General features: G+C 47.6%; 1 protein-coding gene across 4 annotated transcripts in view; it reads right to left on the bottom strand.

Moving 5' to 3' along the window:
* The window catches only part of PMF1 (polyamine modulated factor 1), a 29,265-nt gene extending 14,823 nt beyond the window's left edge, over positions 1-14,442 (bottom strand). For 3 of the 4 annotated variants that reach the window (XM_021924826.2, XM_003892816.5, XM_009183390.4), the window contains exon 1: positions 14,162-14,442. In XM_021924826.2, coding sequence (XP_021780518.1) covers positions 14,162-14,322 — 161 coding nt within the window. In that variant the 5' untranslated portion in view covers positions 14,323-14,442. Of the gene's footprint in view, positions 1-1,335; positions 1,453-14,161 lie in introns of all 4 variants that reach the window. The other variant, XM_031653753.1, reaches the window with a different exon arrangement.
* Positions 14,443-14,512: the final 70 nt, after the last annotated feature.

Below are 14,512 nucleotides of genomic sequence, written 5' to 3'. Positions count from 1 at the left end.
CTGAAAAGCTTGGGAAGAGGAGTCCTCCTTCAGGAGCCTCCTTTGCAACCTCTCTGTCAAGGCTCCTCTTCACCCCATGATGGGACGGTCTCTTGGCCCTGGCATCCAAGAGTACATAAGAGGTCGCGTAGTACCCAGTGCATACTGGGTAACTTTATCGGCTCTCTGGACAGATTGCCTGTCATTTTCCCTGGGTTCAAATCCTATCTCTACCACTCATCAGCTAGTGACCTCGGACAACTTCTTTACCTCTATACGCCTCAGTTTCCTCCTCTGTCAAATGGGGATAATAACTATCTAGGTCTCACAAAATTACTGTGCAGATTAAGTGAAGTAAAATATACAAAGTCCTCAGTATGGTGCCCAGCACATTGAAATGCTTCATGTTAGCTACAATTATTCTCACTAATCTCAAAATAACAGTCCTCACTGCCCTTCAGAAGTACCGAAGTCAGTAACTTGGCTTCCCAGAGATGGGAAGTCTCCTCCCCGGTGGAAGGCAGGTGCTAGTGAATGAGGCTTGTGTGCAATTGCTTGTGCAGAAACCAACCCAGCAGGGGTACGAACCAGCTGTCAGGATTTGTCCCCACCAGACAGAAAAGGCCAAATTGTGGCCCCCAAAAGGCTAAATTTATCAGAAATGAAAGTAACTTTTAAAAACCACATTTACTGAGTTTCAAAACTGAGATGACGATATTAACTGATTTTAACCTGTTATTTTTTCTCGGGAGGCCAAGGCAGGAGGATCACTTGAGCCGAGGAGTTTGACATCAGCCTGGGCAACATAATGAGACCCTGTCTCCACAAAAAAAATTTTTAAATAAAAATAAAAAAATTAGCTGGGCACAGTGGCTCATGCCTGTGATCCCAGTGCTTTGGGAGGCCGAAGTTGGGGGGGATCACTTGAGGTCAGGAGCTCCAGACCAGCCTGGCCAACATGGTGAAACCCCATCTCTACTAAAAATACAAAAATTAACCAGGTGTGGTGGTACATGCCTGTAATCTCAGCTACTTGGGAGGCTGAGGCAGAAGAATCGCTTGAACTCGGGAGGTAGAGATTGCAGTGAGCAGAGATTATGCTGCTGCACTCCAGCCTGGGCGACAGAGTGAGACCTCACCTCAAAAAAATAACAAATATTTAAAATATTTATTTAAAAAATATTTAAATACATTTGACTTCAAAACATTTAAGCACAGAATCAGGCCCTGGTCATTTGTCAATCTGTTGGTTTACATACGCAGATAAATTGTGCAGGACAGCATGGAAAGACAAAAGAGGGTAACACAATATCACGGTGTACACAGTGCTAAGAGAGCCAAAAAAGGAGCCAGGACTTGCCTTCTTTCCCTGTGGTAACCGCCCAACGGAAGGCGTGTTTCACAGGTTGTCCACCAGAGGGCAGGTGGGGACCAGCACTTCCGTCCCAATGAAGGAGTGGAGAGCGGGGAAGGCTGAGAACAAAACAAATAGAAGCTGGGGACGCAAAGGCAGAATGGTACAATGGACTTTGCAGACTCGGTGGGGGGTGGGGGTGAGGGATAAAAGACTACACATTGGGTACAGTGTACACTGCTCGGGTGATGGGTGCATCAAAATCTCAGAAATCACCACTAAAGAACTTATCCATGTAACCAACCACCACTTGTTCCCCAAAAAACTATTGAAATTTAAAAAATTAAAAGGCCAGGCACGGTGGCTCACGCCTGTAATCCCACCACTTTGGGAGGGCCGAGGCGGGCGGATCACAAGGTCAGGAGATCGAGACCACGGTGAAACCCCGTCTCTACTAAAAATACAAAAAATTAGCCGGGCACGGTGGCAAGCGCCTGTAGTCCCAGCTACTCGGGAGGCTGAGGCAGGAGAATGGCGTGAACCCGGGAGGCAGAGCTTGCAGTGAGCCAAGATCGCGCCACTGCACTCCAGCCTGGGCGACAGAGTGAGACTCCGTCTCAAAAAAAAAAAAAAAAAAAAAAAGCTGAGGACTGGAGTGACAGAAATTCTTGCTCTTCATCCCCTATTCACTATACAGCTGTCCATTTCATTAAGAAATGTTTCTCATCTGGGCGTGGTGGCTCATGCCTGTAATCTCAGTACTTTGGGAGGCTGAGGTGGGCAGATCACCTGAGGTCAGGAGTTCGAGACCAGCCTGGCCAACATGGCAAAACCCCATCCCTACTAAAAATACAAAAATTAGCAGGGCGCGGTGGCAGGCGCCTGTAATCCCAGCTACTCGGGAGACTGAGGCAGGAGAATCGCTTTAACCTAGGAGGCGGAGGTTGCAGGGAGCCAAGATCGCACCACTGCACTCCAGCCTGGGAAACAGAGTGAGACTTTCACTCAAAAAGGAAAAAAAAAAAAAAATTCTCCATTCAGTCTTTTTCTCTCTCCACTTTCTGGTCCTGTGTACACTGGGAAGCCCCAGGACTGAGAAAGGGAGAGGAGGAAAGAAGAAAGGGATAAATGTTTCTTAATGAAAATAAGAGGAAAGTCTCCAGGCCAGTGATTCAAGATGAATATTTGTATTAAAAGGTTATCCTTTAAAAATTAGTCTTCTGACAGGTACAAAGTTACAATTAGATAGGAGGAATAGGTTCTGGTGTTGTACAGTAGAGTGACTATGGTTAATAGTAAAATATTGCATATTACCAAATAGCTAGAAGAGAGGCTTTTGAAGGTTCTCACCACAAGAAATGATAAATCCATGAGATTACATGCTAATTACCCTGATTGGATCATTATATAACATAGATATGTACCCTATAAATATGTACAATTACAATGTGTCAATTAAAAATACTTAAAATCAATCCTAATTATATCTTTAGGTTATTTGGTCTCTTGGACTAACTTAACCTTTCATTGTTTAGCTTCTTCCTTTGAAAACTGCTGGAAAACTTCAAAAACCTGAAATTGGGATACTTTTCCTGAGAAAGATGGAAAAAACTTTGTGGTTTGATAAATATTAGCATGAAAATAAAAAATACCAGCAGGATAATTGTATTCATTTAATAGACACTTACTGAGCACCGACCAGGTACCAGGCCAAGCTTTGTGGTACAAACCCAAAGACGAGACAGTACAATTCCTGCTGTCAAAGGGATTGCTGATCAGCCTTCAGGAAAATGAGTATGAAAGAGCATGGGGTCTTAGCAGGGGCTCGGGAAAGGCTCCCTAGAGGAAGCAATGTCAGAGAGAGAAGCAGGAGCTGGCCACGGGACAGAAGAGCAGCATGGAGTAAGCTCAGGGAGTGTAGCTGAAGGGCGGGGTGTGTGTGTGTGTGTGCACGAGCACCTATGTGCATGTGTGTGAAGATGCAGTAATAACAGGAAACTGAGAACTTATTAGTGCCAGGCCCCATTCTATGCACTCTACATAACTCATTGAATCCTTACTATGAATGACCCTATGAGAGGGGATTCTATTATCATCACCCTCATTTTTCAGATGAGGAAGTTGAGGCAGAGAGAAGCTTGCCCAGGGTCACACAACCAGCATATGATGGAGCCAGTTAGGACTCAATCCAGGCCATATGGCCATGTTGGCTTCCACGCAGGGCCAGACAAAGAGTCTGGAGTGTGGATGTATCATGACCGGAGGAGCTAGAAAAGGGACTGAAGTAGAGATGTGATATGAACAGATCTACACCTTAGGATGTACACTCAGCTGCTGTGTGAGGGTGGATTCAGGAAGCACAGCTGAGACAACGGCAGCCCGGAGCAAGGCAGAAACAGTGGGGACAGAAAGAGGTGGATGGTCTGGAAATATACGGAGGGAAAGTATGAGCATGCCAGGCCTGGAGCCACACACCACAGTTTGATGACTCATGCCCACCCTTCAGAAACAAATCACCACCAGTAGCAGGCATCACCGGCACATTCAAAGAGGGTGAGATATTTCCAGGGCATTTATAGTCAGAACAGTTTATATATTAAACCACTCTTTTTCCTGTGACAAACTATTTCCTATAAACACCAACAGTCTTTGGCACTAGTTTAAAACTCTGAGTTCATTACAAATGCAATTCGCTTTCTTTTCTTGGTCACTGCCAGACATAGACTTTAAGTCACTTTATACATCTTACCCTCTGCGGCATATCCCAGGTCAGAAGACTGGACCACAAGGACATCTCTAAGTATGGCATCTAAGAACTCAAGAACTGTCGCCAGACATGGTGGCTCACGCCTGTAATCCCAGCACTTTGGGAGGCTGAGGCGGGCGGATCACCTGAGGTCAGGAGTTTGAGACCAGCCTGGCTAACGTGGTGAAACCCCGTCTCTACTAAAAATACCAAAATTAGCCTGGCATGGTGGCGGGTGCCTGTAATCCCAGCTAATCAGGAGGCTGAGGCAGGAGAATCACTTGAACCCAGGAGGCGGAGGTTGCAGTGAGCAGAGATTGCACCACTGCACTCCAGCCTGGGTGACAGAGTGGGACTCCGTCTCAAAAAAGGCCAGGTGCAGCAGCTCACGCCTGTAATCCCAGAACTTTGGGAGGGCGAGGCAGGCGGATCACAAGGTCAGGAGTTAGAGACCAACCTGGCCAATATGGTGAAACCCCATCTCTAATAAAAATACAAAACTTAGCTGGGCGTGGTGGTGTGCGCCTGTAGTCCTAGCTACTCTGGAGGCTGAGGCAGGAGAATCGCTTGAACCCGGGAGACGGAGGTTGCAGTGAGCCAAGAGCGTGCCACTGCACTCCAGCCTGGGTGACACAGTAAGACTCCATCTCAAACAAAACAAAAACTGTCAAACACCTCTTGCTCCCTTAGCCCCCACAAACCAACACATGCGGCACAGCTGCCAGGGTGCTGGAAGCACCTATAGCAGACCCAGCTTCTCTCTGAATAGTACTAACTGGTCCTCAATCTGAGCCCCACTAACGATGCCTCTAACCAACTGCCTCTCTTGGTGGGTCGTGGTTTGTAACAAAACACAAAAAGGAAGCACCCCGTCTGCTTGCTTTAGCTCAAGAGGAGAAGAGTTTTCAGATGGCTCAGGAGGCCATGGGGACAGAAAAGAACCCTTCATTTCCAGAGACCTAGGCAGAGGTTACAAAGGGTAGGCTCCAACAGGGCCATGTTTCTCTGCTCTGAAGCCCGAGAGAGAACATACTGGGGAGTCTCTCCCTCGGCCAAGATAATGAAAGAAAGATAGCTTAAAGGAAGACAGCAGGGTGTGAATCCACGGGATCTGAAGCCCATCGTGGCCGATCATCTTTCAGTCTTTTCAGGTGCATCATATAATGCACCCTCTCACTCAAACTGACATTTATGTGGAAAATATGCTGAATTGTGGGGAAAAATCTATCTATTCGTTATCCTTTTGGATAACGAACACGTGAATAAACTCACATTAACCATGTTCAGACTTCTGTCCCAGGTGTAAGTACTTCATTCTTGGGACTGAGGACTTTAAAGGCTTTTAACTTAATGGCTTGGGACTGGAGAAAAGTCAAGTATTTGCATACATCTTAAAAGTCTGTATTTGGCTGGGAGCAGTGGCTCACGCCTGTAGTCCCAGAACTTTGGGAGGCTGTGGCGGGCAGATCACCTGAGGTCAAGAGTTTGAGACCAGCCTGACCAACATGGAGAAACCCCATCTCTACTGAAAATACAAAATTAGCCGGGTGTGGTGGTGCATGCCTGTAATCCTGGCTACTCAGGAGGCTGAGGCATGATAATCGCTTGAACCTGGGAGGTGGAGGTTGTGGTGAGCCGAGATCACATCATTGCATTCCAGTCTGGGCAACGAAAGCAAAACTCATCTCAAAAAAAAAAAAAAAATCTATATTCATATATGATACTTACTGAGCCCTTTCTCTGTGGAAACCAGCTGAGAGTAAGCTCCTATTTAATCAAATGAGGAGAAGGATGTTCTAGTGAGGAGAAGCAGCAGTGGGAAGACAAGATGGCAGGGGTGAAGGCAGGGGGCAGTACTCAGTGCAGAAGAGCTTCCGTGCCCATGTGTGTGTCTGCACTGGCACTCAGGTGTGCATGCGCTGTACCCTCAGGGCCCTGACTTGGGGCTGGTGAGATGGGAAGGAATGGCCTTGCACGCCGTGCTAAGGAGCTGCATTAATTCTGGAAGCAACCCTGACCAAATAAACATTTTAAGCAGGAGAAGGGGATCAAATCTGAGCTGTAGACTGGAGGGAGGGCACAAGACTGAAGCTGGAGGGCCAGTTTGGAGGCAGGTGCAAGAGCCCAGTGAGAGACAGTCACGGCCTGAATTCAGAAAGTGTCAGCAAGGATGGAAAGGAGGAGTTGGAGGCTAGAGAGGCTGGAGCCAACAGGGGTGGGCAGCTGAATGGAAGTGAAAGTGATGGACGTGCCAATGAGGACTCTCAAATCTTTAGCCTAGAGAATGGATAGTGGTGATTCCTTCAACCAAATCAGGGATCACAGGAAGGGAAGAGGTGGAAAAGAAATCCTGTTCCCATGCTGAGGTGATGATTCTGTGGGACACCAAGTGGAGATTTGTAGTAGTAGACTATTGGAGATAGAGGTCTGAAACTCAGGGGAGATATTGCTTGGGATTCTCCATTTATCTAAAACTATGTACTGAATGTCTCCTGTATGCCAGGCACCGTGATGAGTAAAGAATAGAGAATGATGAACAAGACAGACGAGATTCTGCCCTCAAGGACTTTAGGTTTTATGTAGGGGAGACTGACCGCAAATAAGTAAACAAGCAGACAACAGAACAGCAGACTGCAATATGTGCTATGAAGGAATAAATAACTGGTGTCTATCATGACAAATAACCAGGGGAGCAAGGCGGCCTTACAGAGGGTCAGGGACGAGATGGACGAAGACCATTCTTGGCAGAGCAAACAGCAAGTACAGATGCCAAGGCAGGAAAGCACTTGAAGTTCCAGGCAATGAGGAGGTCAGTATGGCTGAGTATGAGTGCAGCGGGGCACAAGAGGTAGGCAGGGCCTGGAAGCCCTGGTGAGGAGCAATGGACAGTCACCAAAGGCTTTCAGTAGCAGCGAGACATCAGATGGGAGAGGCGGGTGAAAGTAAGGAGAGGGCAACGTTCACATGTTTAAAGGACAAGAGAAGAGGAGCCTGGGAAGGAGCAGCTAGTCAGGTAAAGGGACAGAGAATGATGTCAGAAGCCAAGGGAGAAATCTGAAGAACAGAGGAGTGGTTGACAATGTCAAAGGCTACAAGGAAAGCAAGTATGTTAATATTTTAAAAATATATATCCAGCTGGGCGCGGTGGCTCACGCCTATAATCCCAGCACTTTGGGAGGCTGAGGCAGGTGGATCACCTGACGTTAGGAGTTCAAGATCAGCCTGGCTAACACGGTGAAACCCCATCTCTACTAAAAATACAAAAATTAGCTGGGCGTGGTGGTGGGCACCTATAATCCCAGCTACTAAGGAGGCTGAGGAGAATCGTTTGAACCCAGGAGATGGAGGTTGCCGTGAGCCGAGATCACGCCACTACACCCCAGTCCGAGCAACAAGAGTGAAACTCCGTCTGAAAAAAAATAAAATATACACACACACACACACGCACACATATATATGTACATATCTCCAAAGTATTTAGCAACAAAGAGGTGATTAATAACGCTGAAAGGGGTAGTTGTAAAGGAAGGGTGGCGGAAAGCCCCATAATGAGGAAAACTTGGAGACAGGCCGGGCGCAGTGGTTCACACCTGTAACATCAGCCCTTTAGGAGGCTGAGGCCGGAGGATTGGGCAGTTGGATCCTAGAAGTTGGAGACCAGCCTGGGCAATGCAGTAAGACCCCATTTATACAAAAAAATTAAAACAAAAATATTAAAAAATTAGCCAGGTGAGGTGGTGCATGCCTGTAGTCTCAGCTACTCAGGAGGCTGACGCAGGAGGATCACTTGCACCCAGGAGTTCAAGACCAGCATGGGCAACATTTCAAAACCCCATTTCTACAAAAAATACAAAAATTAGCTGGGTGTGGTACTGTGTTCCTACAGTACCAGCTACTCGGGAGGCTGAGGTGGAAGGATCACCTGAGTCGGGGAGGCGGAGGTTGCAGTGAGCTGTGATAGTGCTACTGCACTCCGGTCTGGGCGACAGAGCATGACCCAGTCTCAAAGAGAAAAATAAAATTAGCTGAGTGTGGTGATACACACGTGCATTCCCAGCTACTTGGGAGGCTATGCTGGGGGGATCACTTGAGCCCAGGAGATTTAGACTACAGTGAGCCATGATTGTGCCACTGTACTCCAAACTGGGCAACAGAGCAAAACCCTGTCTCTAAATAAATAAAGAGAAAAGATGGGACTTGCTGGACCAAACATAAGGTTTCCTACAAGGGCCTGGTTTTAAGAACCCACATGCGCTGGCAGAGACAGGCAGATTGGTGGGGCAGGAGAAAGACTCAGGGACATAGTGGGCCCAGAGCTGGCCATTTGGTAAGGTGGCTCCATCAAGCAATGGAGATGAGCTGTGTAGTTGATGGTATTTGAGAAAGTTAGAAAAATAAGGCTGGCTTGAGATGATCACTTTATACCTTAATCCAGCCAGAAGAAAGATTTAAAGAGTGAAACGATGAAACAGCTAACAGAAGAAAACACTAGAGATTATCTTTGTGACCTAGATGTGGGCACAGTCTTCATAAAAAAGACCCCAAGGGTCAGGCATGGTGGCTCACGCCTGTAATCCCAGCACTTTGGGAGGCTGAGGCGTGCAGATCACCTGAGGTCAGGAGTTTGAGACCAGCCTGGCCAAAATGGTGAAACCTCGGTCTCTACTAAAAATATAAAAATTAGCCAGGCATGGTGGTAGGCACCTGTAGTCCCAGCTACTTGGGAGGCTGAGGCATGAGAATTGCTTGAACCTGGTAGGAGAAGGCTACAGTGAGCCAAGATCACACCACTGCACTCCAGCCTGGGTGACAGAGCGAGACTCCGTCTCAAAAAATAAAAATAAAAATAAAAAAACAAACAAGACCCCAAAAGCACAAATCATAAGGTGAAAAAAAAAATGAATGGAAGTAATTACATGAAAATTAGGATTAAAAAAAAAATGGATTAGGCAATATCTGGTTTTTGTTCTTGCTGTTGTTTTTTGAGATGGAGTCTCGCTCTGTCACCCAGGCTGGAATGCAGTGGCACAATCTCAGCTCACTGCAACCTCCGCCTCCCAGGGTCAAGCAATTCTCCTGCCTCAGCCTCCTGAGTAGCTGGGACTACAGGCGCACGCCACCACGCCCGGCTAATTTTTTTGTATTTTTAGTAGAGATGGGGTTTTACCATGTTGGCCAAGATGGTCTCAATCTCTTGACCTCGTGATCCACCCACCTCAGCCTCCCAAAGTGCTGGTGATTACAAGTGCGAGACACCTCGCCTGGCCTATATCTGGCATTTTTTAAATGGCTCTTTGAGTTAGTCAAGAGGCTGAGAAAAGGAGTCAGGAGGATCCATACAGCTCATAAAGGGTCTGCAGGGATAACTGCATTTCTCTTCTGTGTCATCCTCTTAGGGGAAAATGGAAACAGTTAAAATGTGTGCTGCTTTTTATTTAATTGAAGACTTCTGTTCCTCAAAGGACACCATCAACAAAGTTGTCACCCAATAGACAGATAAGATATCTCCTTCTATACTAGCAACTCTAGCAACTAAACAAGATAAAAACTCCCATTTTTAAAAAGGTCTGAAAATCAAAGGCTGGAGGAAATGAGCAGGCAGTTCTCAGAAGAGGAAGCTGAAATGACTAAGTACATGAAGAAATGCCCAAACCTACCAGGAATCAGGGACACACAAATTAAAACAAGATACCCCTTTCACACTTGGCAGAATGACAAATATTAGAATGGTAAAAACCCAGTGATGGTGAGGAGGTGGCGGACAAGAACAGCTTTTCTGGAAAGTAATCTGATGGAACACAGGTAGGTATAAACTCTGGGATCTAGTGATCCCTCTCCCAGTTATATGTCTCAGAGAAATTCTAGCACTAGCTCCTGAGGAAATGTACAAGGATATTCACCCTGGAATAATTTATGGATGAGGAGCTGATAGGAAATGGGTAAGTGGTGGATGCATATCAAGGACTGACAGGCAGCACTAAGAAGCTATGAACCATGCGCACCTTTAGAACATGGTAGCCGGGCGCGGTGGCTCAAGCTTGTAATCCCAGCACTTTGGGAGGCCCAGACGGGCGGATCACGAGGTCAGGAGATCGAGACCATCCTGGCTAACACAGTGAAACCCCGTCTCTACTAAAAAATACAAAAAACTAGCCAGACGAGGTGGCGGGCGCCTGTAGTCCCAGCTGCTCAGGAGGCTGAAGCAGGAGAATGGCGTGAACCCGCGAGGCACAGCTTGCAGTGAGCTGAGATCCGGCCACTGCACTCCAGCCTGGGCGACAGAGCGAGACTCCGTCTCAAAAAATAAAAAAAAAAAAAGGTAGAAGTTTGTTTTTTTTTTTTTTTTGAGGTGGAGACTCGCTCTGTTGCCCAGGCTGGAGTGCAATGGTGCAATCTCAGCTCACTGCAACCTCCCCGCCTCCTAGGTTAAGTGATTCTTCTGCCTCAGCCTCCCAAATAGCTGAGATTACTGGTGGGCGTCATGACACCCGGCTAATTTTTGTATTTTTAGTAGAGACGGGGTTTCACCATGTTGGCTAGGCTGGTCTCGAATTCCTGACCTCAAGTGATTCGCCCACCTCGGCCTCCCAAAGTGCTGGGATTACAAGCATGAGCCACCACGCCTGGCCTGACAAGGTTAGATCTTGAAAACAATGTTGTTGAGTAAAAAATGGCATATGTAGCACAATATCATTCATATAAATTTAAAACATAGACAAAAATATAACATATTTTACAAGCATACATCAAATGCCACTTCTTTACCCTCCTCCTCACCCTGACTCCTCTTCCCCATTGCTCTCTATTCCTTTAACTGATTTTATTTTATTTATTTTTTTGAGACAGAGTCTCACTCTGCTGCCCAGGCTAAAGTGCAATGGCACGATCTCGGCTCACTGCAACCTCCGCTTACCAGGTTCAAGCAATTCTCCTGCTTCAGCCTTCCAAGTAGCAGGGATTACAGGCATGCGCCACTAGGCCCGATTAATTTTTGTATTTGTAGTAGAGATGGGGTTTCACTATGTTGGCCAGGCTGGTCTCGCTTCTGACCTCAAGTGATCCACCCACCTCCGCCTCTCAAAGTGCTGGGATTACAGGTGTGAGCCACTGTGCCAGGCCAATTTTATTTTTTTTTAATGGTACTAGAATGTCTACTCCATGAAGATTGGAACCTTGTCTATCTGGATCACTAACCAGTTGGAGAACAACTAGAACAAACCCTGGGACACTGTCAATGGTCAATAAATATTTGTGTTATAAATAAGTGGCCGAGGCAGGCAGATCACCTGAGGTCAGGAGTTCAAGACCAGCCTAGCCAACATGGCAAAACCCCATCTCTACTAAAAATATGAAAATTAGCTGGGCGTGGTGGTGCATGCCTGTAATCCCAGCCACTTGGGAGGCTGAGGCAGGAGAACTGCTTGAACCCGAGAGGCAGAGGTTGCAGTGAGCCGAGATCATGCCACCACACTCCAGCCTGAACAACAGAGCAAGACCCTGTCTCAAAAATAAATAAGTAAATAAATAAATAAATAAATGGGCCGGGCACTGTGGCTCATGCCTGTAATCCCAGCACTCTGGGAGGCTGAGGTGGGAGGATCACTTGAGCCTCAGAGTTTGAGACCAGCTTGAGCAACATAGCAAGACCTCATCTCTAAAAGAAATATAAATAAATAAATAAATAAATAAATAAATAAATGGGGGACATGTAACTAAGAGAAAGTGGGGGCTGTGAGAGGGGAGACAAGGGCAAGAATGAGTAGGGAAAAATAAATACAACAAGGGAGGGACTGTGCCAGAACATATGATGATGACATGCCATGATTGGTTCATAAAAGTGATTACAAATTATTTTACCAAATTCATTATTATGGCAAACTAGGCCCTGCATGATAAAGCTGTCACCTGCCTCTCCAGCCTCATTTCATTTTACTCTGATCACTGTGCTGTAGCCAAGGAGGTCTCTGCCAGTTCCTGGAATATCTGATCACCTCAGGGACTTTGCACAGGCTGTCCCCTTTGCCTATACACTCTTTCTGTAATTCTTCAAAAAGGTGGTTCTGGCTAGGTGTGGTGTCATGCCTGTAATCCCAGCACTTTGGGAGGCAGACATGAGTGGATCGCTTGAGCTCAGGAGTTTGAGACCAGCCTGGCCAACATGGTGAAACCCTGTGTCTGCTAAAAATACAAAAATTAGCTGGCCGTGGTAGCAGGCACTGGGAGGCTGAGGGAGGAGAATCACTTGAACCGGGAGGTGGAGGCTGCAGTGAGCTGAGATGGAGCCACTGCACTCCAGCCTGGGCAACAGAGCTAGACGCTGCCTCAAAATAACAATAATCATCATCATCATCATCATCATCATCATCATCTGGTTCTTTCTCATCCTTCAAGATTCAGCTGAAATGTCACTTCTCAGAATGGGCATCCCAACCAAACTATCTAGTGGTATCATTACCTGTTCACATCTTTTTTTTTTTTCTTTTTTAGAGGCATGGTCTTGCAATGTCACCTAGGCTGGAGTGCAATGGGGCTACTATAACTCACTGAAGCCTCAAACTTCCAGGGTCAAATGATCCTCTTGCCTCAGCCTCCCAAAGCACTGGGATTACAGGCATGAGTCACTATGCCTGGCCTTATCATCTTACCAGGCTATGCGATGATGTTGTTGGTGTCTCCACCCATTGAATGCAAGCTCCAAAAAGACAAGAGGCCTTGTCTGCCTCATGGTATCCCCAGCACCTGACACAGAAAAGGCACTCAAATATTTGATGAGTCATGAGTGAAAAGAGAGATCATTAATTACGTGTAGGAAAGGTAAAGTGCTGAACCCAGGAGGAATGGACTGGGAATAAATGAGAGTCCTGATGACGCCAAAGACCAGAGAAGTGGGGACAGAGAGGGCTAGAGGAGGAGAGGCTGTGGTCAGGGCCCCGAACTCCCAGGAGCGTTTCAACCCTGATGTGCAGGGGTGGTGGGATCATGGGCAAAACTCTTGAATCATATACACTGTATAAAAGTCAGGGCCGGGCGCGGTGGCTCACGCCTGTAATCCTGGTACTTTGGGAGGCCAAGGCGGGTGGATCACAAGGTCAGGAGTTCGAGACCAGCCTGGCCAACATGGTGAAACTCTGTCTCTACCAGTAAAGATACAAAAACTTGGTAGGGCGTGGTCGTGGGCGCCTGTAATTCCAGCTACTTGGGAGGCTGAGGCAGGGGAATAATTTGAACCCGGGAGGCGGAGGTTGCAATGAGCCGAGATCGCACCATTGCACTCCAGGCTGGGCGACAGGGCGAGACTCCGTCTCAAAAGATAAAAATAAAAATAAATAAAATAAAAGTCGAGACAGGAAAAATGTTTCTTTTCATGTTAACACATTTAGTCCTGGCAATCTCCCAGTGAAGAAGATACTCTCATAATAGCTAACAAATATTTCTATGTGGCAGGTCTTGTCCTAGGCGCCTTAGGTGTATTTACTCATTTAATTATCAAAACGACCCTATGAGAAAGGTACTATTGTTGCCATTTGACTGATAAGGAGCCGAAGTGGGACAGGGGGCTTACGTCTTGCTCACATAGTGGTGGGCCGCGACTTAAACCCTGATCTGTAGACGGGCGCGGTAGCCCGAGCCTGTAGTCCCGGCTACTTGGGAAGCTGTGGCGGGAAGATCGCTTGAGCCCAGGAGTTCGAGACTGCAGTGATCACGCCACTGCACTCCAGCCTGGGCGACAGCGCAAGGCCCTATATCAAAGATAAAAAAAAAAAAAAACCCTGCTCTAATTTGCAATAGCTCTATCTTTCCTCCCAGCCACCTGAAGTTTTAGTGAAAACGGGGCTTCCTGGAGGAAGGAGTAGCTAGCTATCCCGGTCCTTTACAGATTATCGGTGCGTGAATACCCTGACTCCTCCGGCTCAGAATTTGACTGGGTCGCCTGGTCCGACTGCCCCGCCCCCGCCCCCGCCCCCGCCCCCGCCCTCGCCCTGGACCTACGTGACCGCGCGCCGGCCTGCGGCCGTCCTGATCTCGCGGGATTTCAGCTTCGGTGCGGACAAACCCTCCCACCGCGGCTCCCTCCACTTTACCTGCCGGCGGCTACCAGCTTCTGAAGAAAAGTGTCCACCATGGTGTCGAGGAGCTTCACCCTCGAAATGGTAGTGCCGGGTGGCACAGACTGTGGAGACGACCCCTCATGCCTTTTTTCCTCACAGCCGCCGCCTAGATTGGCGCTACTTGCTTCGGCCATGTTGAAGTTGAACCGCCAAATCTAACTGGCCCGGCCTCCCCGCCCGCCGGAGCTCCCGATTGGCCGCTCCCGCGACGGGCGCCTCCGATTGGAAGCGGTAGAACGTCTGTCACCGAGCAGGGCGGGGGCGGGAAAGTCATCCGAGGCTGAGGGTCGCAGAAAGGCGAGGCTTCGCGCGGTGGATGTCCGC

This window comes from Papio anubis, chromosome 1, assembly GCF_008728515.1.
Source record: "Papio anubis isolate 15944 chromosome 1, Panubis1.0, whole genome shotgun sequence".
Classification (NCBI taxonomy): Eukaryota; Metazoa; Chordata; class Mammalia; order Primates; family Cercopithecidae; genus Papio; species Papio anubis.
The sequence above is the reverse complement of the archived record's forward strand: the minus strand, read 5'-3'. Positions and strand labels throughout refer to the sequence as shown.